This window comes from Haliotis asinina, chromosome 8 (genome assembly GCF_037392515.1).
Source record: "Haliotis asinina isolate JCU_RB_2024 chromosome 8, JCU_Hal_asi_v2, whole genome shotgun sequence".
NCBI lineage: Eukaryota > Metazoa > Mollusca > Gastropoda > Lepetellida > Haliotidae > Haliotis > Haliotis asinina.
The window spans coordinates 30,597,954-30,625,462 of record NC_090287.1 but is presented as its reverse complement, the minus strand read 5'-3'; the positions used below and the strand labels follow the sequence as shown (position 1 = coordinate 30,625,462).

Genomic DNA, 27,509 nt, shown 5'->3' with positions numbered 1-27,509 from the left:
AAAAGAAACGCAAGTTTCGAAAAGATGAAATCTCATAAAAGTAAACGTTCATATTTATCACTTCTTTTTGAAAAGTTGACAAAAACAGAGATGCGGTTCTTTTGCTGTTCGTGATATTTCAAATATCATACGTTACGTGTCAATGAGGAATGGAGGGGTGGGGGTGGGGATGGGGAGGGACCTTAAGTAAAACGATCGTTGGCAATAGCAATGACTAACACACAGCATAAAGTGATGGCCCGATGCCCGAGAAACTGAACCCTGTTGTTAATATATCTATTGTCAATCCCTGATAATTGAACCTCGGTATTGAGCGTGTGATCACAGTAAGCTGAATGTCAGTGGGATTTTATACTACGTCATATAAGAGCTTCTTAAGAAGCTATTGAAGTGTAATTAAGACCACAGTCGAACTCCAGGTGCTCTTTCATTTATCGTGACTTATGTCCACAGTGACACTTCAAAGCAATTAATTAGTCAATTAAGGATGCAGTATTGTCGTGTATCTATAACGTAGCTGCCTGAGTGGGTGAGTGAGTGAGTGACATCTTTAACTGGCGTCCTAGACGTTGGGTAGAAGAAGATGAACCCTGTTGTTAATATTATAACTGGAACAACGACATTAGCATCTATGTCGAAACGTCGCCTATACAGAACAAAGAAGCTGTAGATCCATAAAAAATAGTCCTCATCCTTCGAGTGAGTGACACTTGAATGCAATTAATTAGTCAACTAAAAATGCAGTAACGGGGTGTATCTATAACTTGTTTGTTGAATGATTTAGTGACACTGGCAAGTAATTGACTTGTCAACTGAGAATGTACTAACGGGTTGTATCTATGACTTATTAGCTGAGCGAGTTAGTGACACTGGCAAGTAATTAACTAGTTAACCATGAATGCAGTAATGGGTTTATCTCTAACTCATTAGCTGACAGAGTGAGTTACAGCTGCAAGAAATTAATTAAACTAAAAATGCAGTAATGAGGCCGAAAGCCAATGTTCGTATGTCCAGGTAGAATCCTCCTCTGAAACCAACTCATAATTGCTAATTTTCTCCTCAGAAAAGTCACTGGAAATTATGCATTTAGACCCATTTGTGTGATTTTCAGTGGCCAAAAGTTTATTTTTCATATAAACCCAGTTTGGTGTGGGATTAATCAGTTTTGTCCTGGGGCGTGACATGAGTAATAAATGCGTGAGTCTCAAGCCAAAGGCGTGAGTTGGCAGGTATGGATACATGTGTGTCACACCTACAATGCTAAATAGATTGAGTACTTCATTTAATTCAGAATACCTTTAAACATAACGAACTACATGTATATCCAACATCTGTTTGTACAGATCACAGAATGACAGTCGCGCAAATACGGTTGCGCAACAGAGATAATGATGACTTCTGGGCGAGCGAAGTAACTGGTAATTTGTCTCTGTTTCGCAACGCTATTAGCGCCACAGTTTGCCTCTGTATAGACTGATCAACATACATAGGGATCTAAAGATACACTATACAGCAGTATTCAATGTATTACCTGGCATTATAAATCTGATTTTGTTAGGAGTTCGACTTCTAGAACACACATGACACACAATTTGATGATTAATCAATAGATAATGCTCATAGCTCAAACCAGCGTATGAAATAGCGTCTGCCCGGCGGCCCGCTGCTTCTCAGTTACATGGCGGGCCTACAACTTTATTTTATAGTCGGTCCTGTCCAATACATTTCCTACGTTATATGTTTGACCATGTCATTTACTACGGGAAATGTTTCGAAAATAATTTACAATTGTGGTAACTATGTGATTTCTGTTTAGTTCATGATCAATCAAACTGTAACTTCCTCAGATCAACCTACCTATTTATCTAGCTCTAAATGTGACTGGTCTAGAGAATGATTTCAGCTCATGAGCAATGTGGTTCTTTTCTGGTGGAAACGACACTAAATGAATTAACAGTGAGCACCAAGTCATGGTTTTATTAAATTTGCTTTTGCACATGTTTAAGTATACCACAATACAACTAATTCATTAATTACTTTCCTTTAGCACCATGTCTCATTTTTCTATTTTTTATACAGGGCTAGTTACATAGTAACCGGGCCGGCAACATGTTTGGTTATCAGCCCTGTGGGCTTCTGTTTTTGTTTTTTTTTGTTTTTTGTTTTTTGTGTTTTTTTGTAGGAGTTTCATGCATTGCTGATGCATTGAACGTTACCACAAACAATATGCTTATACATGTATATTGATAACCTCGCGTAATCAATATTAGCGGACCTAACACGTTATCTGCACGGTATGTGGAATTAACCAGGCACATGAAAATCAATAACTATACAAACCTTAATCCATATATAATGAAATGTTTATAAAAAAAACAACATACGTTTCCGTATTTGACACATCGTTATCGCAACGGTACCAAGCCATCATCCACACGACAGTGTGAAGGTCAAATGCGCGCAACGACATCAATATTCGTGATAGCTAAAATCCGGACAAAGTGTATGGTGAACAGTTTACGCCAACATCTGATACCGAGGTAATATTGAAGTTCATGGCTCACAATGCTGATAAAAAGGTTTTAGTCAGGAAATGTTCAGATTTTGTCTAGTTTTGTCTTTTTTCATAAAAGAGATGCATTTAAACAAGTAAAGGTTCCAGTAATGTTGAATGAAAATTTCAGTAATATTCTACATCCCTTTGGAGACTTTTCGTGAATAAACAAAAGCATAATGTTGGTAATTCATTAATTACAACCATTTGATTCATCATAAAAAGTCGTATTAATTGCTTTTACTTAGTAGCTTTTCATGAAAATTTCGTTAAAAGTTATAAGCATTGTCTCTGAAATGGGCTTCCACAGTTATTGTTCCCGTATAGCACCCTACCTTCCGGGGTATGACCTTGTTAGCATTACCGTCAGATCGGTGATGTCATGAATGAAAACTATTTTATGGGGTTTATTTTCGTCTTGATGTGTTTGCAATAGCGGAGAAGAGTAAAAATACGCCATTTGCTGGAAAACTTTGGATAAAAATCTCTACTTTGAAGTTTATGATTTACGAATCGTGACAGCAGGGAAAAGACGACTTCTTGTCTATAAACACGAAATCTAACGTCACACTTTTGTGTATCGACCGTGTAAATCCGGAAGTGACAGCTGCGCGAAAACAGACGTCCGCGAATTTAAGCTGGAGACGGTCAGCATAACTATCCCTTTCCTTTGACGTTCATGCTATTTTACTCGATTCAAATTTACCGCCATATGGCATCAGTCAGTTTCATAAGCAATGTTGTTATATTCCATGGTTACGAAGCTGCAAACACTGCCTCATACATAATTCAGTTCTTATAAAAATTGTTTTCAATTGGACATTATTGTCAAGTCAACCATTGTAGTAACTTTACAGGTAAGTAACGTATAAGACACAATTTACTTCACACATTTCAGAATTTGACCACATACAAGAGCTTTAGGGATTATTGCGAAATATCTGTTCTCGTGTTAAACGTGTTGTGAGTGTTGATTGGTCCGGCCTTCAGATTACTATCCAATCAGAAAGCAGAACGCTTCAGCTGGTTTAGTGATCGGCAGGAATGCACATGTTTATATCGGGTGGGGTAGACTTGCTGGTTTCCATTTGTTGGCCTACGTCTAGCTTGAACGTAAGAAGATGGGAGAAAATGGAAGAATTAAACACGAGAATGGACGTAAAAACGGCGTAAACGGAACACGTAATGGAAAACACTCGGAGGTAAAGTTTATTTTGTCGCGTCAAAGTTCAGTTTTAACTTCCCGAATGAACCGACACCGGTGATATGTTACGAGTCAAGTGCCCGACTGTAGATTTTGTTGTTGTTGACTACGTGCCTTGTGTGAATGAATCGCGTTCTATTTATAATTGACATCTTGTTTACGATTACAGGAAACATTTGTGATTTGTTTTTTTTAATACTTCAATAATATATAAGATTAGCAGGGGGCGTATGTTTAGCCTGAGGCTCATGTAGCGAAGGACGATTGATGTCCGTTGAAGACGACCTATTAATGCGCTTGACCCAATAAAAGTCACAACTGACATGGTTGACCATCACCGAGGCCAACTCAGAGTAACCTGCAGACCACCTAAATTTCAGTGGCATATATCTACCCCCGGAGGCAGAGCTGTATGAATATTATGAAAGCTTGGTGTTACATAATTTGTGAATTGTATTGATATGCTAATTAGGGTGGTAGCACCCACAAACCCCTGTGGTAGCACCGTGCTCCCATGTCTCGCTCTAGTTCCCAGTGACCCGCCCCGACGCCAGCTTTGCTCAGAGTCCTGTTTGGGGACGACACACCTTTCTATCGCCCTTTTTAAGTATGTTAAGGCTCTTTGTAATCAATATTGACTGAAAAACCACATAAGTGGCCAAAGAACTGGAGTGGGTGAGTATGGTTTTTACTTCCCTTTTAGCAATATTCCAGCAATGTCATTGAATGGGACACCAGATATGGGCTTCTCTTTAACTTCTAGGCTATCCCATGGCCCCCTCAAAAGAACTCAGTAGTGGACAATAATGCATAATTTAAAAGTTTTGGATACTTTCTTAATAACAGCACAGTCAGTGGGGTAGCCTGGCGGTTAATGTATATGCTTGTCATGCTGAAAATCCAGTTTGATTCTCCACAGGCCACTATGTGTGAAGCCCATTTCTGGTGTTCTCTGTTCTTGATGTTGCTGGAATACTGCTGAAAGCGGTGTAAAATTAAACTCACTCACTCTGCAATTCCTGATGCTGTGGTTGCCTTAATTCTTCAGTTTGAACATTAGGAGCACCAGCTGGCATCTAAGACACTCCCAAAGATGTTCAATGATGTTAATACTTGGAGAGTCCTTATAAGCCATAGTATTGTTTCTATGGAATTATGCTCCTGAATGGTGATGGCGGCATGAGACAGCCTAGCAATAACATTCATGAGTATTTGATGATTGATAAGGTTATCACTAATATCGGAGCGTGGCACCATGGCTGTCTCCAGTGCTTGCTGTTGAAAACATTGACCAGTATGTGTCCCAGGTATCGTCATAACTGATACGGAGCACAACCCCGTACCATGCCAGAGCCATCACCAGAGGGTTCAGCTGCATGGATCATCTGATGATACAATGTCTCCATACATGACATTGGTCGTTTGTAACACGTAGAAGATAGGGGTGAACCCCACACCATTTCCCCAGAGTTACAGTTCCTGGAGTTTGCACCACTCCATATGTTTCTGACTGTGCCTGTCTGTGAGGACCCATGAAGGTCCAGGGGTAGAATAGGCCTTCAGCAACCCATGCTTGCCATGAAAGGCGACTGTGCTTATCTCCATGATCATGGTCATTGGTCCTCTTCAGTGTTCCAGGAGTTGGACAATCCTTTACTTTGCCAGTGGCCTCGTAGTTCCTCTTAAGTGAACGAATAACCTTTGGTTAATGCTAGCACTAATGTTGCAACAGGTCATCCCTGCGACATGCAAGTAAATAACTTGCCATCATATATTTTATGAACCTCTACATCTTGCTGTGGCACATTCATATCATATGATTGGGAATAAATGACCATAAGAAATGGGCAGTTTTAAACCTTAACAAAGGAATGCTTGCAAACCAATGAGTAGTATAGGGAATGATAGTTCTGGCTCACTTTCAAGAAATGTCTCTACAAAGCCTTATTTAGTAAATAAGGCTTTGGTTGGGTCATTAGCTCTTGCTACTATTACCCCTACTACAAAAAAGTTGGCGGTAATTACTGTGCCTTGGTAGGAGGTAACACTGTGCCGTACGGTACGATCAATAATTCTTCTCTTACAAATCCCCTACCCGGCCCATCCCTCAAGTAGTACAAGTTAGGTTCGTCGGCTTTCATATCCACTTTATCTATGTTGTAAGTTTTGACTGACCATATAGGATCGGTGGCTCGCTTACGGCTATCGCCCTCGTGTTCCCCTATGTTATGTTTATATCGATGAAACAGTTTAACGTGAACCGCCTACGATCTCTTTGGTGTTCATAATAAAGGCTTGCTGGGCTTTTTGTATCCCCTGTTCTATGTACTTTTTTTTCTCGTCCTCGCTGATAGCAGACTTACGAGACTTGGATCGAATATCTTGTTTCATTCCGTTATATTTTTTGAGTTCAGATAGGATTGAACGAAACTCCTCTTCTGAGATCTTACTGTCAGAGAGTGCCGTGGAAATTCGCTCACTCACTGTGTTCAGCTTTGCTTCGGCCAGAACCCTGATCTCGTCGTGTTTCAATGCCTTACGATTAAGTCTGCGTGATACTAACTTAAGCGCCAATCCTGCCAACCCTGCCACCCCAGCCGTTATTTCAATACCTAGCACTATAGGTGCGGCCACGATGGTAGCTAACAACCCAACGCCTGCCGCCCCTAGTCCCATGCTGGTTGCCATAAGGGTAGTGTCAACCCCGTCCACGATATTGAAAGCTCTATTGTACTTTTTACATAGAGCTTTCCGCGTGTCACGGTCTTGTTCTAGTTGACGTTTCACATCACATAACTGCCTCAAGCGGAACCCATCTACGGTTTCCAACGTCTTCGCTACTTCCTCTACGACTGGGTACAGACCCATCCTATAATATATATTTTGAAAGATATTTTAATTGGGTTTCATTTAATAGTCCTTCAATGTATTTGAAGTCTACAAGTTCTATCCTAGTAGTCAGGGTAATAGGTGAGAGTCTAATAGAATTTCCTGTTGTAATAAAAACCCCACTGAGGTTTATTAAGCGGTTTATAGGACCCCCGTGGGTATCCCGTTGTATAACAATACGACAATATTTGTTTGTGTGTTCGTCAAACCAGTGTATTGACACCCCGGGTAAAATTTGGTGTACTTTTGAGGTGTTTTCATTACCTAAAAATACAAAGAAGACTTCTATGATGAGTGTGAAAGGGGAGAATGTATTAAGACTTATGTTAGGATTATAATTGATAAATGCTAATTTATTGTCTTCTCCAGGCTTTAACCTATTTTTTGCGGTCTCAGTAGTTGCTATGAATATCCTCTCCGGAATGAAATCCCCGGTCCAGATACCGTTGTTCCTAATCTTAGTGACATATTTTGTATATGTATCTATTGTGATATAAGGTGAGGCGAGTGTTAAGTTGATCAGCCATTTGGGCTCTTTTAAATCTGATAACGGCACCAGTCTGTACACGTTGTCTTTGAAGTGTAGGACGTATAATTCATCTTCCTCACCAGGCTGATCGAATCCCTCCGTATCTCCTAGGTCGTTAAGCGTAGTGTTGGGATGATGACTGGTCATTTTTATACTATTATGATATAATTCCAACTGGTTTTTGATAATAATTCAGGGGTTAACTTCATACCCATGAAGTGTATGTTGTCAGGCAGGAAGATATTGATTAGTGATATCTTGTTTTCCACGATCACGTTGACCCCCTGCAGACTGGTCTTGGAGTCGACACCCACCCGCACGTAAACGTTGCAAACTTGATACTGGTGTCGTTTCACCCACCCGAGTTTGATCCCCTTCACGATCTCGACATCATTCCCCGATGGTTCCCCTAGGTAGACTTTGATGATCAGTGTTGAGTTTGCCGGTAGATCCTCTAGTATAGTGACCACACCTTCGAATTCAGACACCAACTGCAATTTCACGTTTTGTATGGCTGGTTTACTCGATAGCATGTGGGCTGCTATAGTGTTGACTGGGCTGACGACTATGCTACGTCTCTGAGTTGGGACGTAAGCCACGAGCAGGGTTCCATTGTTCACGACTTTGTTTAGGTGGTTGTCTTTGTTATCAGTGAACACGTAGGGGGAGACGAGTCTAATATTGATAAACCACTTGTTATCGGGTAACAACACCCACTTGTCATCTTCGGTGAAGACGAGCATATATGGTTTGTTTTGGACGACGGTAGTGCTCTCAACATCGTCTAAGTCGAACAGTTTACCCCCGAACGATGGGTATATTACCCAATTATTATCACCGGTGTTGACAAGGGAGTACTTAGTGTTTACTGTTGCTCTTGTGGTATCTATCATATCACTTAGGGCTCCACCGGAGGGGATTTCAACACGTTTGTAAATGTTGTTTTTCAGTTGCAAGGCGTACGATGTACCATCTACTCCGGGAGCGTCGAAACCTCGCGTGTCTCCAAGGTCGGAGATCCCGATATTGACGCATTTTTTCACTCCGGGCCCTTGTGCGCTGGTCATTTTACATGAAGCGTTAAGCTGAGGTATCCTATATTTACAGGATTATGATTTATATCTAACACCGATATTGTCAGCTCAGGTATGTTGCCCTGGGTTAATTTCTTATACTGCCGTGGTGAAAACGACTCGGTTCTACCGTCGTTGTATTTCTCAGTTTTCACCGGCACTGCTCTCAGTATAGTGGAAGGGTGACCTCCTTGAATGTTGTACGTTGTGCTCACCTGACTGAGATGAATGTACAGCTCTCGGTACGGTACTAGGTCGGGTAACTTCGTGCCTGTGACGGTTGTTGTTGGTTTTATCTCGTCAGGAGACATACCGAGCATCCTTGCTAATGGTCGGCCGAGCCTCAAAGGGTTTCTTCCGTTGTTGATTAACACCACTGTACCGTTTGAGTCGTTCATCTTGAGTTCGGCTCCCAGGGGTTTGAAGACCTCGTCGTTTAGAGAGCACACGCTGTAGTAGCCGTCAGTTATCTGGCTGCGAGTTCCACTGACGAACAGCTTATTGTTGCTGATATTAATGTTAGTCCATTGCGGTAGGTAGGTGATATCGCAGAGTGCGACTTCGAGTTGACCTGACGTGTTATCGATCGCGTGCGTCAGCTGAACGGCCTCACCGCTCGTTATTCCTGGAAGTGTTATGTACATGTTAGAGTATATATGCTCATTATATAATAGTTTTAAAATGTATTCCCCTGGTGTGTTTTACCCTAAACTGGATGTAGATTTCTCCCCCATGAAGATCGTGGTTGCTCCTGAGTTGTATTTCAATGCCCAGCTTTTAGATGTGTTCGATAAGTATAAGCTTTCGGTGACTAACATCAAGGCAGTCCACGCTTGGTTCAACAACCCTATGCAGTTCTGGCAGAATCAATTCAACTTTGCCGTGTGGTGCGCTACAACGGGGTGTGGTGTGACATTGGCCGACACTCGGCGTGGACCGCTGAGTCAGTCTGTGTTCAAGTTCCACGTGTACTACCAGGTCAGACGTATCCTTAAAGAGATCAGCGCCCCCCTCCCACAGGATAAAGCGTGGGACGAAACAAACAACCCGTACGATAGACGGGCCTACGAACGTATTTGCAATGAATTCGAAATAAACCCAAAGACGGATTGGCGTTTGCCGGGGCCGAACCACGGGTTGGGTATTCCTTATGATGGCGCGCGATCAGTGAAAGAAGTCAGTGATGATTTACTGAAACGAGATATACTACGCCAGGACTTTGCTTTGTCAAGTAATGAATGGAGGGATGATCGTATGAACTTTAAAGGTGGTGTTGCTTTCACAGTCCAGAAAGTGGAGCAGTCAACCGCAGACGGGTGGAAAATGTTCATGCTGGACACGTCGAAAGGATTCACTCGTGCCGGGGTAGTCAGGTTGAACGACTCGATTCGAACGTACGTGTGGGCGCTGTTGGGTGCGCAGTCGATGACGCGTTCCAACATCCTCGGTAAGGGAACTGCTTACGACGCTCAGACACAATTCGTTTCCAACGTTGAGGATGCTATCAATTCTCCAGTTGATCTCCCGAGGGCCATCGACCGTTACCAAAACGTGTTAGAATACGCCAGATCGAAAGTCAATTACGTGTTTGGCGTGGGGCTGTACATGGCTCCGAGTGATATGCAACTGAGAGTAAAAAAAGTGGTGGGTTATAACAACAAAATAGTCATAGCCACGGCGGACCAAAAGTTGGGTATCAACCCCGATATTAACACCCCCTATATCCCACACATCCCACCACGTGAAACGGGTATAGTGGCGCCACCTCCGGAGCCTAAAATTCAACCAACACCACACCCCCATATACATGTGGGGGTACCCCCCTATCAGCAGCATATTGATAATAAAACGGCCCTAGTGGTTGGTGGGGTAACTTTGGGACTTATTTGGTTAAAGATTTCTTAGCCGCTACGTACACCAGACCCGCCACGGCGACGATGGCTGCCCACAGGTTTTGACTGAGCCACATGGCAGTTTTAGACAGAGCGCTCAACAACCACGAGACGATGCTACCCAGGATGCCGGGAAGGGTTTCGGCGGCTTTACCAGCCAGTTTAGCTAGGCCTTCCCCGAGTTTTTTTATCCAGTCTTTAACCCCGCCGCCTGTGGGAGTTCCCCCGCCGCCGGCAGGCCCCACAGGGGTTCCTCCCACCAGTGACACCACCAGGGTTGATATGATGAAACCCAATGCAGTTAGAATGCTGGCGATGGTGATCCCTTGCTCCCGGAACAATATCCGAATCCTGTTGGCTAAAGTTGTATCCTCATTCAGTATTCTATTGATTGTTTCCCGAATACGACTGATCTGGGATCGAAGCTGTTCACGATTCGAGGAAGCGGCTTCCAATCGTGTACGTCTCTCGTCTTCTAAATCACGTAGTCGTTCATTGATACGACGCTTCATATCATCGTTTTCAGTTTCGTTGAGTTTGGTTTTTTCCTTAGCGATGTGCTCGTCGATTTCATTCAGTTTCCCCATGTTGTTCACGAGTTCTCCACGCACGCGTTTCACGGCTTCGTCTAAGCCGTGCAGTTCCCTTACCGGAAAGTCAAACCCCGGTAACGGTTTGTCCCAGTAGGTGCTCAACAGTTTTTCTATGCTGTCCGAGGCTTCTGTAGCACGCTGTGGTGTCATTTCATCTCTAATGGTGAGGTGGGATCTGGTAGCTTGCAGATCTTCTTTAACGGCCTTAGGTATTGCACCACCGTAATCATTCATGTTTAGATTTTTACGGATAAATTCGACACCATGGCGGCTGGCTAGAGTTGACAAGGCCAGTGGTTTTTTATTGCTCTTGTTAAAGAGGTCAACCCCTGGGTCAGACTTAAGGCGTAGAACACCCTTTGTATCAATAAAAAAATTCTTATGGTATCGACCCTGTGGTTCAACGTAGTTTTTATCTCTTCTTAAACTTTCGTAATAATCATTTACCGTTGTTTCCAAGAGTTCTTGGTTCAATGGTGAACTAGTAAATGAGGTCTCCTGCTCATCATCGAATGCCTGGGCACTAGCGCCCGGCATCTCCGTCATATCTATGTCTTCATCCATTAGTATTAAAAATATATTTCTTTTATATAACAATGTACGGCAGAAAATTAGATCCTTTCAGAAGATTGAGAGAGCCATTAGGCGCCAGAGCCGTGCGACAGTCGGTGACCATCACCAACAATCCCAGCAAGATAGACCAGAATCAAACTCTGCTGGTTAGATTTCCAAACCTTGGTGAGAATGACCTCATTGTACCAGGCACTGTTCGACTGGCGTTCAATATCACGTTGACCTCCGACAACGACAAACGCGAGCTAGTGCGGAACGTGGGTCGAGCTATCATCAAGAAAACGACCGTCAAGATCAGCGGTAACGAGGTGCTGAGCATCGACGACAGCGACGTGTTTCACTCTCTGGAAAAGCGAGAGAGAACGAGTCAATGATGTGTACCAGGGCATCAGTAAATCAACCCGGGCGCGCATAGGATACGTCTTCACGACAGACCAGCAAGACAAGCTATCGGACGGTGAAAAGGCCATCGCTCGAGCATACGGGAATCGATTCTGCGTGCCGCTCGACTTCGAGTTACTCACGGGACACGCGCCGTTTTACCAGGCCACGCTGGGTGATAGGCTCGAATACGAGCTCACGTTTAACGACTATAGCAAAGTAGTGCGTACGCCGAACGGTGATGAGGCTAGTTATGCCATAGACAACATCTCTCTTGAGTTCGACATGGTCACTAGCCCGGAGCTGGCCAGGCAGGTTCGAAACCAGTACTCTGGGAAGATGGCCATCCTGTACGATCGCGTACTGAGGCATAGATCAGTCGTGCGAGATAAGAGCGACACTGTGTGGAATATCAACCTGAACGTGCCGGCGCGATCGATGAAAGGTATCCTGGTCGTCCCCGTGGAGGATTACGATCCATTCCGGAGGGACAGCGAGAAGTTTTTCAACCCCGAGATTGAAAAGGTGGAAGTGACCATCGAGGGCGTGCCCAACCAGCTGTTCAGTCATGGTATGAGACCACACCAGCAGTGGGATGAGATAAAAAAGCTACCAGTGGGGGACTACATAACAAAGGACCTGGACCTCGGCTCCGTGCAGATCGGTGAATACCTGACCACCAAGTACGCACTATGGTTGGACATGCGATCCACGGATGATGATAAACTGCACGGTAGCGGGCGCCGTATAGATAACGGTAGCGAAGGGATAACCATCCAGATTACTAAGAAGGCTCAAACCGCTGGTAAGTTGAAATTATATCTGTACGTTATTATGGACGCGCAACTTAATATAGACAATGGGAGATTCGTGCAAGCCATCTACTAGTGGGGGAGACCCCCAGGGGTACCCACAACTGCCCACTGACCCACACTGCGCCATAGTATGCGGGCAGACTGGCTGTGGGAAGACCGTTTTCGTGTTGGATATGTTGGAGGGTTACTACAAGGATGTGTTCGATAACATCGTTATCATGTGCCCTACTCTGAGCATGAATAAAACGTACGCGCGACCTTGGGTGATGACGGACCCGGACGTACACAAAATCGACCCTGGAACACGCCTGCAGGACTGGTTGAAAGCTCTTCACGAGAAATTTAAAGGGGAACCGACGCTGTTCATACTGGACGACTGCAGCGCTAATCGCGAGATAACAAAAAAGAGAGACATGCTATCGTACCTGGCCTTCTCCGGCCGGCATGCAAATCACAGCGTCTGGGTGCTAACGCAGAAGTTCAACTCGGTGTTGAAAGACCTCAGGGAGCAGACGCGATGGGTGGCCTTATTTCACTGCAAGGACAGGGATTCGTTCGAGGAGTGTTTGAGAGAGAACGATGTGATGAGTAAATTAGAACGGGAACGGGTGAAGAAACAGCTCGCTGAAACTAAACACGCTAAGCTCGTGCTAAAGACCGACCAACCAGTAGCATATATAGTATGCTAAGCAAAGCTAAGCAAAGCTAAGCATAGCTAAGCAAAGCTAAGCATAGCTATGATATTTGAAGTATTTGTCGTGTGCAACTTAACCTTCATTTCTCTGTGCTTTGTCTGCATCGGGTATTATATAGTTAAAACTAAATCTTACTTGTTATATTATAAGATGGAGTGTGAGGAATTGCTCGAACAATTGTCTGTGGAGGGTTCCCCCACTGTGGGGGATTCCCCCAAGCGAGAGAAACTGGTGGCGTTGGCTGTTGGCGGCAAAGCCAAACATTACTTTGGAGACTACACCCCGGATAAAATTCACAAAATCTCAGCCGAAGAAATCGATAAGCTATACGCTAGATACGAGTCCCGGCTCGGAGCAGAAATGACAAAGACAATAGGATCGGCTATGACCCAGATATACACCGGTATTGTATCACACTTCCTTCCCATTCCACCAGAGCGCCGACTTTACCTGTGGGAAGACCTCGAGAAAGACCCTTTTATCGAACACGCCGTGAGCTCTATCAGCTGCGGGCTGTACCACAAATATGGCATGTTGTTGGCTCCAGTGACGGCGGCGATTATCACAGCAAAACATTGTCAATTTGAGAGAAAGAATAATAATAATAGTATAGATGGATGCTACACAGGAAACCCCAGTGAGGGAAACCCCTCCCGAGGTGATGGAGGAGACCCCACCCCCAACAGTGATGGAGGAGACCCCTTCAGTGGGGGTACCCCCAACAGTAACCAGGCAGAAGAATCCTAAGAGAGTAGCTGCCGGTAAAAAATGGTGGTGTAACCAACATAAAGTGGCCAACCCCCGACTGTTGTTGGCTGTAGGCGTAACTGCTGCCTTGGTTATCTCGTGGCTATATAGTGGGAGAACTGAGGGAAACTCTGGGGGTGTGGGGGATACCCCCACGCCGCCGGCAGGCCCCACTGTAGATCCGCATATCATGTTATAATTTAAAAATATTTTATATCATATACATAATGTCTGAGGGGAAAACGTTCGTCAACGACGCATACCACGCCACAGTGGTCGCCAGTCTAGCCGTAGGGTACGCTCGGTTGACTAAAATGGTGCTTAAACAACCAACTATCAAGCTAGATTTCAACCTGCAGGATATGGGTATGCTCATAATGAACCTTGGTATGGCGATGGCCACAAAAGACATCCTAGTAAAACAAGGAATAATACCTGATAATATAATGAAATAAATATAGGGATGGCCACGATAGCTATGATGGTCGGTGGGGCGTTAGTGAATGCCCTGGCATTTTCCGGGAGTAATTTCCTCTTCTCGAAACTACGAGATGATCACGCGGCTGAAATACAGGAAGAAAGGAAGCGGCACGATCTCGCTACTGAGAAATTACAAAGAGCACAGGCTGAGTACGCTAAAAAACGCCTCCAGAGGATCGATTTTATTAACGAACAACTCCAGCGTGAAAACCATGCCGTTCAAACATTCAACGATGTCGATGAAGCAATGAAAGAATACTACCTACTAACTGGTAAACAATTGGAACCGCTCAATAAACCCACACTCGCTCAGTACTACACACCATCCAAGGGACAAATGAATCGTGAACTGGGCTTCATAGTGTTGGGTATAGCAGCTACTGCGTTGGTTGCGAAGCAATTAAATTAAAATACCTATATAAGTAAACATGAGACCCGCTCCATACCGATGCGAATACATACTTATGGGGAAGACCGAGGCCTGTGGTAGGAAATGCAGGAATCAGGGGTTCTGTTGTTTCCATATGGGAAGTCCTAACTACACGTGTTCTGTGTGTGGTATCGGGGTTAAAGGACACTACTGTCTATGTAAAGCTCACGGAGCGAACGTAGTCAGACATCAACTCATCTACGAGAATAAAAAAGGCTACATAAAAGAACGTAGGCGACTGCTCAAGATAGCCACTTAAGGGTTACCTCCCCTTACTGTGAACCAATTAGACATTGGTTCTCTTAGGTGTAAACACGATGTCTACTGTAAGCGAGCTCAAGCGGGTCGCAAAACAGAGAGGTGTGATCGGGTATTCTCGAATGCGGAAGTCAGCATTGTTGAGATTACTAGGTTTAGAAGCCCCTCCTACAGTAAAACAATTAAAAGCTCAAGCAAAACAGCTTGGACACACGGGTTATTCAAACCTGGGGAGAGCCGGGTTAACCGCATTGTTATCACATGCCCCCGTAGCACGTCCCACTGTAAAACAACTGAAAGCCGAGGCACACGATTTGGGTTTAGGCGGGTATTCCCGTATGAGAAAACCACAGCTTGTAGAATTATTACGACAGAATAGAGCTATTGACCTACAGTTCGTGCGCACTGAGCACGCCGTAGGCAATTATTTGAGAGGTTGGCGCATGCGCGTTGATAGAAACATAGACATTACAGATATCAAGCCTCTGATAGCTGATAAGGTCAACCAGGAACTAAATAACCTAGGAAGTATCAAGTTTCAGATCACAGTGAAAATGTCGCTCGATAAGCAGGTTGGGAGTACCACTGAGTATGTTCAGCCTTACTTCCGAGGTAAACAAGAGGTCGTCACACATGCAGAGACCATTGATACATCAATCGATACCAGTTTTCAGCAGATACGAGAATACCTAGAACGCTAGACACACTTAGGGTCCGGGTGGGCTGTAGATAAAATCGATAATGTCTATCTAGACATAGCTAACTACGTGCCGTTCAGAGGCGGGTCATACCTAGCCTTGCCTCCCTACTATAGGAACAAACATGCCATAGTAAACGTTAAGAATAGAGGAAACGATTGCCTGAGGTTAGCTATCAGGTCAGCCTTATTTCCAGCTGGCAAGAATTCAGATAGGCTTTCTAGCTATCCCCAAGATGATGGGCTTAATTGGGATGGTATAGATGAACCCACCCCAATATCCCAGATCACTAAAGTAGAAAAACAGAATAATCTGGCTATAAATGTCTTTGGGCACGAAGGTAACACAACAATAGTACACAGGGTCAGCCCGGTGAAGGATCGCCAAGTTATCAATATATTCATGATCCAGCGAGGTGAAAAGTATCACTACACGTGGATAAAACATCTCAGCCGGTTGTTGCACGACCAGTCGAAACACGTTGGGGAAAAACACTTTTGTGTACGATGCCTACACGGTTTCAGTCGAGCTGATTTATTAGAATCCCACCGGGATGATTGCCAAGGTGTGGGGCAGACGGCCATACGAGTCGACATGCCTAAGGAAGGTGAAAATATCCTAAAATTCAGTAACCACAAGAACCAAATGTCTGTACCTTATATTATATACGCCGACTTCGAAGCCTTAGTGGCTGCCGCCGGCGAGGCTCCCAGTGGTAGCTTCACCCACAAGACACAAGAGCATAAAGCCTGTTCGTTTGGATACATTGTCGTCCGTTGTGACGGGGAAACGAAAGCTCCGGTAGTGTATAGGGGCCCTGACGCGGCTGAAAGGTTTCTAAAGTGTTTGCAGGAGGAAGAAAAAATTATTAGGAATGCATTGTATAGAATCGCTCCCATGCGTATGACCCGAGCCGACAGGCTAGCTCACGCTAGTAGCACTAACTGTCACGTGTGCGACTCACCACTTAACGGTGATTCGGTGAGAGATCACTGCCACATAACTGGTAAGTATAGAGGCGCCGCTCAGAACGCGTGCAACCTCAAGCTTAAAATCAACCCTAAGACAATAAACATCCCCGTTGTCTTTCACAACTTGAGAGGGTACGACTCACACTTGATCATGCAGGCCATCGCGAAAATCGATGGTAATATAACGTGCATCCCCAACAACATGGAGAGATACATCTCCTTCAGCTTAAACGGACTTAGGTTCATTGACTCGTTTCAGTTCCTCCTGTCGTCACTCGACAGTCTGGTCAAGGCCAACAATACCTTCCCTATCACCGATCGATACACAGACGCCGAGACTAGACCCCTGCTTATGAGGAAGGGTGTGTACCCCTATGAGTACATGGATAGTTGGGCCAAGTTCACCGAGACCAGACTACCCCCTATTGACTGCTTTTATAGCAAGCTGAATGAGGCGTCCGTCTCACGAGATGATTACTCGCACGCGACTAACGTATGGAATAAACTGGGTTGTAAGAACCTGGGTGATTATCACGACCTGTACTTGAGGACAGATGTACTGCTGTTAGCCGACGTGTTTGAAACATTCAGGCGGACGTGTTTAAAGCAGTATAAACTCGACCCCGCATGGTATTACACCAGCCCAGGTCTGTCGTGGGACGCCTTGCTTAAAAAGACCGGAGTTAATTTGGAATTGCTCACAGATTACGACATGCACCTATTCATTGAGAAAGGCTTGCGAGGTGGGATTTCCATGGCATCCAAACGATACGCGAAAGCAAATAATCAATACGTGAAAGGTTACGATCCTAACAAACCAACCATTCACATTCTCTACCTCGACGCAAACAACCTGTACGGCTGGGCCATGAGCCAGTATCTACCTACAGGGGGATTCGAATGGGTACCCCACGTTGATGTTATGGGGGTCGCACCAGATTCGAACAAAGGGTATATCCTCGAAGTTGACTTAGAGTATCCCAAGGAATTACACACATCGCACAACAGCTACCCCCTGGCCCCCGAACATATGAGGGTTAACACAGACTGGATGTCTGAGTACCAACATAACTTGTCAGGTGGTCGTGTGACAGACGTTGAAAAACTCGTGCCTAACTTAATGAATAAGACCAAGTACATCGTTCACTATCGCAACCTACAGCTGTACCTGTCGTTGGGTATGAGGCTGACCAAAATACACAGGGTGCTCATGTTCGACCAGAGCCCATGGATGGAGCCCTACATCAGAATGAACACAGACCTACGAAAAAAAGCCACCAGTGATTTTGAGAAAAATCTCTATAAGCTCATGAATAACTCGGTGTTTGGTAAGACTATGGAAAACCTGAGGAAACGCGTAACCGTGAAGCTGGTTAGATCTAGTGAGGAAGACAAGGTCAGGAAATTGATAGCCAGTCCGGCATTCAACCGTAATAAAATATTTACAGACAACCTGGTTGCCATACACATGAAGAAAAGCCACATAAAATTCAACCGGCCTGTTTACGTGGGGATGAGCATCCTCGATTTATCCAAACACCTGATGTACGACTTTTACTACAACGAGCTCAAGAAACAGTACGGCGACAGGTGTGAAGTGCTGTACACTGACACGGATTCCCTGCTGATGGAGATTCGAACCGAGGACGTGTACGAGGACATGAAAAAACACCTCGATTTATACGACACCAGCGACTACCCTAAGACCCATACCCTACACAGCACGGTAAATAAAAAGGTCCTAGGTAAGATGAAGGACGAGTGTGCTGGCACGCCCATAGCCGAGTACATAGGTTTGAGACCTAAGATGTACTCCATACTGAAAGCCGACAATAGTGAGATCCGGAAGGCTAAGGGGGTTAAGAAGTATGTGGTGAAACAACACATCAAACACGCCAGATTCAAGGAAGCCCTGTTCAAGACCCGTACCTTTAGACATAAAATGAACACACTTAGAAGTGATGGACATAAGATATACGGACTGACTATAAACAAGACGTCCCTGTCGCCTATGGACACGAAACGTTGGATAGCTATTGATGGTATAAACACATACGCGTATGGACATGAAAAAATTTGAGGCTATTTACTACAGCCCGCGTGGGTACTGGAAAGGAGCTAGCGCAGTAGATAAGCTAGCTAAACTAGCGCGAGTACCCCCGGAGGAAGCCAAAGCGTGGCTTGAAAAACAAGCCCTGTGGCAGATCTATTTACCGGCACCACGCTACGTGCCTAGAAGGAGGTTCGGTATTAACATACCTAATAGCATTCACCAGGCAGACCTACTGTTCCTACCCCACGATAAGAGGTACAAGTATGCCTTAACCGTAGTGGATGTAGCCAGTCGTTACAAGGAAGCCGAACCCTTGACCACGAAAGATTCGGCCCAGGTAGCCAGAGGATTTGAACGCATATACAAACGCAGCCCACTGACGTGGCCAACAGAGCTGCAAGTTGACCCCGGACGGGAGTTCATGGGTGCCGTGTCACAACTGCTAGCCAAACACGATACAAAGGTCAGGCGTGGCACGGCCGGAGCCCATCGCAGCCAAGCCATAGTTGAGAGATTTAATAGGACTTTGGCTGAGCGCTTGTTCGGCTATCAGTATGCTAGGGAGATGACCACCCCTGGAAAACGATCGACTGAATGGGTCACGAGGTTACCCAAGGTGGTGTCGGCAATCAACCATGAAGTCACCCGTCTCACCGGTAAGAAACCGGCAGACGCTATCAAACTAAAATCAATAGTTGCAGAGTCGGCCGCTCCATTGCGTGGGAAGGAGAAACAGATACCAGATAGGGCCCTAGTGAGGTATCTATACCAGCCGGGGGAACACGAGGGCGATAGCCGTAAGCGAGCCACCGATCCTATATGGTCAGTCAAAACGTACAACATAGATAAAGTGGATATGAAAGCCGACGAACCTAACTTGTACTACTTGAGGGATGGGCCGGGTAGGGGTTTTGTAAGAGAAGAATTATTGATCGTACCGTACGGCACAGTGTTACCTCCTACCAAGGCACAGTAATTACCGCCAACTTTTTTGTAGTAGGGGTAATAGTAGCAAGAGCTAATGGCCCAACCAAAGCCTTATTTAGTAAATAAGGCGTTGTAGAGACATTTCTTGAAAGTGAGCCAGAACTATCATTCCCTATACTACTCAATGAAAGCCTACTATGTTTTTTCTTACTAAAGTCAAAATAAATCACCATAAAAGCAGGTAAAGAAGAACTGGAAACAACATTGGGACATTACCATATAAGATGATATTTTTCTGCATGAAAAGCAGACACCATCCCTATAAAAAAAACTTATGTCATGTTATTGGTACAAAATGAGGCCTATTAGCATATGGATATACAGAAACAAGTGCTTCAGCAACCAGCTGTTACTAGCTCATACAGGTTTGATCATTACAAGTTGAAAAGCTGAAACTTCCAGAACATTTGATGAATATGCTTGTGTTTCTCATACAATACATCCATACACAGATATAAGGTGTCACATGGGAAGGTTTGATTTGGGATAGATACAGTCTACAAGCACCTGTACGAGCCAATCGGGGCACGTGTTTGTACACGTCTTTGGCACGGCTACTGTAGCAGGGAAGTAATAGGAAAGAAGAAAGCTACAAAGGGGAAATTCTTATTTTATCTCCAAGGCTTTTATTCAGTCTGTCCAAGAGTGGGGCGGTGGGGGAGCCCAGAGGTTAAAGCGTTCTAGTGTCCATGAAGACCCAGGTTCGGTTTCCCACTTGGGTGCAATATGAGCAAACCATTTTTTAAATGTTTCCCACCATGATATTGCAGGAATTCTGCAGATAGTGGCATGAAAACTCATTCACTTATTATCAAGGTGCAAGACACAGATGTTACTGTTACAAATGGAGAGCAAGGTGTTCCTTAACCATGATCTCCCTTCACTTCTCCCATCATACTCATGCGTTTGCTGCAAAAAATGGCCATGTCAAGATAAAGTTGTGAACAGATGTTGTAATGCTTGCAGTAACACTCAATAAATCCCTTCCCATCAACGTATGCAGATCTTGTACAGCATGTGGATAAAACCAGTTTACAAGGCAGGTCATATAGGTGATTAGTCATTTCTTACTCAGCAGTAACTCCAACCTGTTGGAGTTGGATTAAGTAGGAAAGTGATACGTTCCATTATGGACAAGCATTGAAACCTGGGCTTGTAGCTGCAGAAAAGTTTATAACAACATATGTATGTGCAAACAGTCCTCACATGGGAATCTGTTGGTGTGATTAAGGCCAGTGTTCATAAAATGTACTCTCCTTTATTTTCAAGACATTTAACCTGAATAGGTGGATCATTATTATTTGGTTTAAATTTCCCTTTAATACATTGATTTCCTTTCCAGAGTTGAAACAGTAGCCAGATAAGGTAAAGTAGTATTTAGCAGGTGCGCATGCACATGAAGATCCAAGTTCATTGTTCCACGTTTGTCATAAGAGGTCAATAACAGGATTAGGTTGTCATCCTCGTGGACTTTCTGCAAGTATCCCACAGCAATAAACTATCTTTACAGCAAATGCAGCATGTTTTTTATGTCCAGATTATCAGACTGGAGAGTGGAAGGTTGCAGGATCAATCCCAGGCAGCGTCTCACTAAATATGGCACAAGCCTGGCGCTCTGCTTTAATGGGGACAATAAGGACTTGTTGGCTCAGAGTCTGTATTATGTTTTTTAGCATGATATTCATGCTTAACTGCGGCACAATGTCTCAGCAAGCTAGCACTATGAAACCAGTTTAAGTCTAGGCTAGTATAAGCAGCCACACATGCATTCACATGCATGACATCACATGAAGCGAAATATTCTCAAGTACGACGTTACACTCCATTTCACCTCACCCTCGTTTGCTGGATATAACAGTCTACTGTAGTCTCTTTGGCTTTACTTAAGAGTGTGTGGAATGCTGATGTCAAATTATAGACCCCTGAACATCCCTGTTAAAATTCATCTTAAGGGACCCATGGTTGGTGTTAAAGGCAACTAAGAGGACTGAATGGTTGCCGGCTTGGATGATGCATGTCATCAAATGATTTATGCTCATGATGTCAAACACTGGGTCGTCTGATTCAGACGTCTTGATTGTTCACAGATCGCTCTCATACAGCAGAAATGTAGGTTAGTGCAGTGTTTTAACACCAAGCAAACAAGAAAAACCTTCTGCACATGCGCAAAATGAAATAATTTTGAGTGCCCTCATATCCTTAAATGTCTATGCATCAATCTATAAATGTGCAAAGTTTTATGCTTGTGTCATAAAAACACATTTATTTGCTTAACCAGAGCGTTATGTCCAGGAAAGCTACTCTGAAACTTTACTCAGACACTTTTCTCAATTTCAACTCTAAGAAGTATGCCAAGGAGACATTGTGTTTGTGTACATGCCCTTGAAATACTCCCAGTGGCATAGTTAAAGGCCGGGATTTAAACCCATGCATTGCTTTGTCAAAGCTGTCTTTCGATGCAGAACAATGCTGTATTCAAGTACATTCTATGAATATATCACAAATTTGACTTAGGGCTTCATGATGAAACGAAGCCACAGTCTAAGAAGAAGTATGCTATGAAGGTTGATGAAATGCATGGATTTAGACAGTCTACAAAACATACATTTTGCAAATATATTTTTCTATTTCTAAATCCAGATTTGAATTTCCCACTGTATCAGTCAGGTGGTAAGAGGAGGTGCGTTTCCATAGAAACAAGCCTGTGAGTGGGTTGAAGGTTTCATTGAGGGTTTCACATTTCAGGCAGACCCACTCCCTACTCCCCTGATCCCATAATGTGCCAGGTTAGGTCTGTATACTTACTCGATGCTAACTTTATATTTTATTGATTTTATTTTCAGAAAATAATTAAACGTTGGAATTTCATGTTTGCTAATCAAATTAAACACGTTAGTCATCAGAATTTGGTGGTAGTGCTCTTCTGGATCAGAACTTTGAAACCTTTCAGTATTCTCCATCTGCTTTGCTGTGTACACAACTTACATTTGACATAATCATAACTCATAGACATATTCATCAACAATATTTTGCCATTGTGGGGCATATTGATGACTGTGTCTCCTTGTTTAGTTTTGCACCACAGCCTTTAAATGTGTAGCCAGTCTTCTAGAAGTTGGTTATAATGGCAATACTATTGATCATGTCCTCCTTAGTCACATGGTTTCTGGTCATTTAGGTAGAGCCTTTCCCTCATTATTCCTCTGGAAACCCATATTCTTTCAACCTGTTCCCCATAGTCATAAACCTCTGCTTTCCAAGAAGATCCAGGTTAGATCGAATTGGTCCTCAGCAACCCATGCTCGTTGAAAAAGCTGACTAACACAATTGAGTGCTCGTGACTTTGATCACTGGATTGTATGGCCAAGGCTAGATTAGTTACAGACTGCAACCATATAGCTGGAGTATAAGTCAAAAGTTACAGAATTGAGCCTGGCCCATACAGTACAGTGATCAACAGCATGAGCATTGAGGTAGGCAACTGGGATATTATGACGTGCAAGTCAGCAAGCCTAACATCCAATGCGCTCATCTGGAAAAAATATATACATATTTTTCTTCAATTCAAAATTGTATTAATGCCATTGAAATTTATGTAAAAAAGTTATCATTAAAGTAATCACTGTAGAAATTTGATTCCTTCATCATGCACCAAAACCATGTGCACATACCAAATTTTTTGTGATTTCTATTGAGTTGAAATTGTATCTTGAACATAGTGTTATATGTAGGTAATGCTTGACAGTTCATCCTGAACAGCTTAAATCTCTCAAACGATGTGATCTGTCAGCTTAAGGTTGAACTGTCTGTGCAGTAAGTAAAAAAATGGCCCGATAATTCTGAAAATTTATGCCATGTTAACATGGCTAAGCTAAGCCATGTATTCCTGTAGCCTGTACAACTTGACTGTCCCTACTTGCTAGCATTTTATTTAAGATGGCAAAGATTGAATTAGCCTTGACTGTAAATTAGTATATATGATTTGAACTTTTGCCTAATATGCTGAAAGAACAGCTAAATGCTTAACAATAATGCAATATGTTAGAATAATGTTGTTTTATGTATAACACTCTGGAGTAATTCTACAATACTAGCTCTTCTAACAAGTATATGTCTGTCTGACACAGTGTATTCACTCAAAACCATAGGCTTAGAATACACACTGTGATATATGAATCATGCATACCTGACTGTAACAGTAAATTCTGATAGCTGTTGGACATATACAAATACAGAAATAGGTTATATACACCATCAACATTTTCACATGAAAACTTTTCCATAAATGTTACAGTGTGGGACATATTTCTATGGGCTGAGTAACACTCACATAAAAGCAATATATGAAATTCTGTTCAATATAAAATCTTTCCCTTTCTGTACAATATTTACATAGTCGTTCAGTGTATGGATCATTTTTGTATCTCTGAAAATCAGCTGCAAGTTTAAACATACTACACCTGGAAAGAGATATGCATGGTCTCAGATGTACAGGGTTAAGGAGTGCAAGGTACATTCCTTCATTTAACAGGCATTTAAAATGTTTATAAACAAAATACTCAGATATACTGCACCACTAATGTGTGGATAGGGCACCATACAAACGGATATTATTATAAACTGTTACTATAGCTACACCATGATTGTTAAAGGTTTTCAAATAATTGTTTTGTTTTGTTGGGTTTTTTTTTTTATAAAAAAAAGTTAAAAGAAGATCTTCACATTTCCCACATTTCAGTCAAGAAAAAGAAACAAAATAAAAATTAATTTTCCCCACTCAAAAAATAAAATCTTAATGTTTTCATCGGCTAAAAATGTAAACTTACAAGAAAATACTTTTTAGGTTGTTTTTGACCCATATTCGCTTCATTAATTGCCAAAAGTAAAATACTTTGAGTATTTAGAAGGAATATTACATTGATTGGAAATTTTGTTTTTATTTATTTTCCCTCCTGCCTTTAGGTTTTCAGAGGACAAATATCCGTAAAACAAGAAATTGTGGTCTGGCCTTACATTGCATTTTCTAAGCATGGCAATAATAATTCATGCAATGATTCAGAAATCAACTTCTCTGAGTTAACTCAAACAAGGTGATATTATAAAATCTAAACATAACCATAATGTCACACTTGCTGTGTTTGCGCACAGTCAAGTTAGTTCCACAGTGATAGGTTTATTATGAGTCAAGCATTTCACCTAGTACTGTGTAGCGAACTCATCTCACGTACAAGACAGTAGGCCATCTCGCATAGACGTTTTATATCTATCTGATATATTATGAAGCCTATTTCTGGTGTCCCCAATGTGATGGAATATATGGAATATTCTCACTCACTCACTCACTCACTGACTAACTGATAACACTACTTATTCAGTCATCCATTATCTTGATGCTTCAAACGGTACATACTATGCTTGTCGTAAGAGGTGACTAATGGGATCGGGTGGTCAGGCTTGCTGACTTGGTTGACATACGTCATTGGTTCCCCACTGCGCAGATCGATGCTCATGTTGTTGGTTACTGGATTGTCTGGTCCAAACTCTATTTACAGACTGCCGTCATATGACTGAAATATTGCTTAGTGTGGCATGAAACTCACTCACTCACTCAGATAGTACTTGTATCTCCAATTCTGTTTGATTTATGCTTGTCATCCTATATTCTAATGCTCCACATTCATCTGCAACCATGACAGATAGCAAAACAGTATATTATGAAAAGATGTCATGACCAACATCATTAAACCTAAGCACATGACAACTGACCGAAACCCATACCATTTCTGAATAACAAACTTTTCATGTACCTTTTCTTGAACATGCTAACTCAGTACAACAGTTGCCAATTAGTACTGCAGAGATATTATGAATACAACATGTAAATGTAAATAGTTAGGCAAGAGATTGAGAATGGTGGATTCAGATAAACTTCTGGAAACAAATAGAGGAATATATCAAAGAACAAGTGTTTCCATATTCTTTTCCAGGCAGTCTTTGCATTCTTTGTACATGTAGTGCAGTGTGAGTAAAGTTCTGGAAGTATATAAAGGAACACTTGTACGTTTATGTATTATCTTACATATTTCCATGAGAATATTTTGTGCCAATTCTGCATGACGTCACAGATAGATGAGCCATGATTTCATCATGCTTATATTTTCCAAACAACAACTAACACTTAGTGACACACTCTGATCTTTTCACTCCACATATTTTGAAGTTTACTTTTTTGTGCTAAATACCCTTTATACATCTGATCGAGTGAAATGGTGAGGTCATTATTTTCAATCTGCATAAATATCCACTCGATGGGACGCATGTGAGAACAGTAAGGACTCTTTTTGCATACTGGTACATGTAGAATATACTGTGATTTTAGTCAAATATATTTCACTATGCGGCTAATTGGTAACTGAAAATAGAAGTAGGTAAGATCATCTATGTTTGTAATTAAAAATATGTTACCTTCCAAGCTTACCTTGATGTTGGGATACTTAAAGGTCACATGCAACCCAAAAGTCAAACATAATTAAAACACAGTTATCACTTTTTCATGACATATAATATACACTGCTGCTTGTGAAAAAACAAATAAACAAAATTATAAGCATACAGTCGCGTTTCAAAAGTGCAATATTTTGTACTTGGGCTTACTTCCCTGGAAACGAAATCCTTGGGAGACCGAACCTAGTCATAGCGGGTGGATGTGCACTCAAGTGTAATGGCTGGTTCATTTGCTGATACGCTGAGGGATCAATGTGTGCACAGAAAGATGATCTGTTTGGTGAGCATTTTAGAAGTATGGCGATTCACAAGAAAGTAAGATTCTTTATGGATAACAACTTTTTTTATTGTACTGGATGCGTCGTTTCAGTATGGATTCATATACCATTGTCAAACAATCATATACACTAGAAGAAGTTGTCATCCCCCATAAAGAATGTATATAGAGATGTTGGGTTTTGTAAATACGTGTTCTCGGAATTTGTGTTTGATCCAATCAAAAATCACCTCGGTGGTGAGCTACTGCATGGCTGGAAACTGTTATTTGTCCAAGTAGAAACAGGACTTGAAACTGACAAGCGTTTGCACCAGTTTCCGTTGGATCCAGTCATCCAAGAAAAATGGATGTAGTTTGTTTGCAACCCACAGACATAAAAACATGCCATGCGTACAAGTATCACACCTGCCTAATTACATAATGTGGCAGAGACAGGACTTGGGTGCACGAGTCATAAATCAATTTATTTTGTTTATGGTGTATAGCCTGAAATTGCGTGTGGGCAATGATTGAAGCTGTGTATTGCATATTGTCTTCAGCAGACAGGCAGGCAGACATATAGGTGTCAATAAACCAGACAATGCGCTTTCTCTCTGACAGAGGCTGTTTACAACAATCAATAAGTTTTTTTAAGTAGATTATTTACTTGTTTGTGTACACATCCAAGATTAGAATTCTCATGACCTCATACTCCGGGCATGCATACTGTTTCAAGCTCCACGAACCTGCTCACTGCACATGCGTTATGGGCGCTGCAGAGCTGTTGAAACCACTTTTTCCCCCAGCGGTGGGGGAAATTTAGTGAATTGTTTGAACTCCGATTTCGCAGGCTTTTTTTCTATCGCGTTTTTTCTTTCAACTTTATAGGTTGAATTGGCATTTTTGATGATTTGTTTCAGTAAGTGC

The 27,509-nt window shown here is 42.7% G+C and overlaps 1 protein-coding gene across 1 annotated transcript in view; it reads left to right on the top strand.

Annotated features, from left to right (window-relative positions):
* The first annotated feature begins 3,571 nt into the window (after positions 1-3,571).
* Positions 3,572-27,509, top strand: part of LOC137294777 (serine palmitoyltransferase 2-like) — a 42,813-nt gene continuing 18,875 nt past the window's right edge. The window contains exon 1 of the mRNA XM_067825888.1: positions 3,572-3,756. Within this exon, the coding sequence (XP_067681989.1) occupies positions 3,676-3,756 (81 nt within the window). The 5' untranslated portion in view covers positions 3,572-3,675. The remainder of the gene's footprint in view (positions 3,757-27,509) is intronic.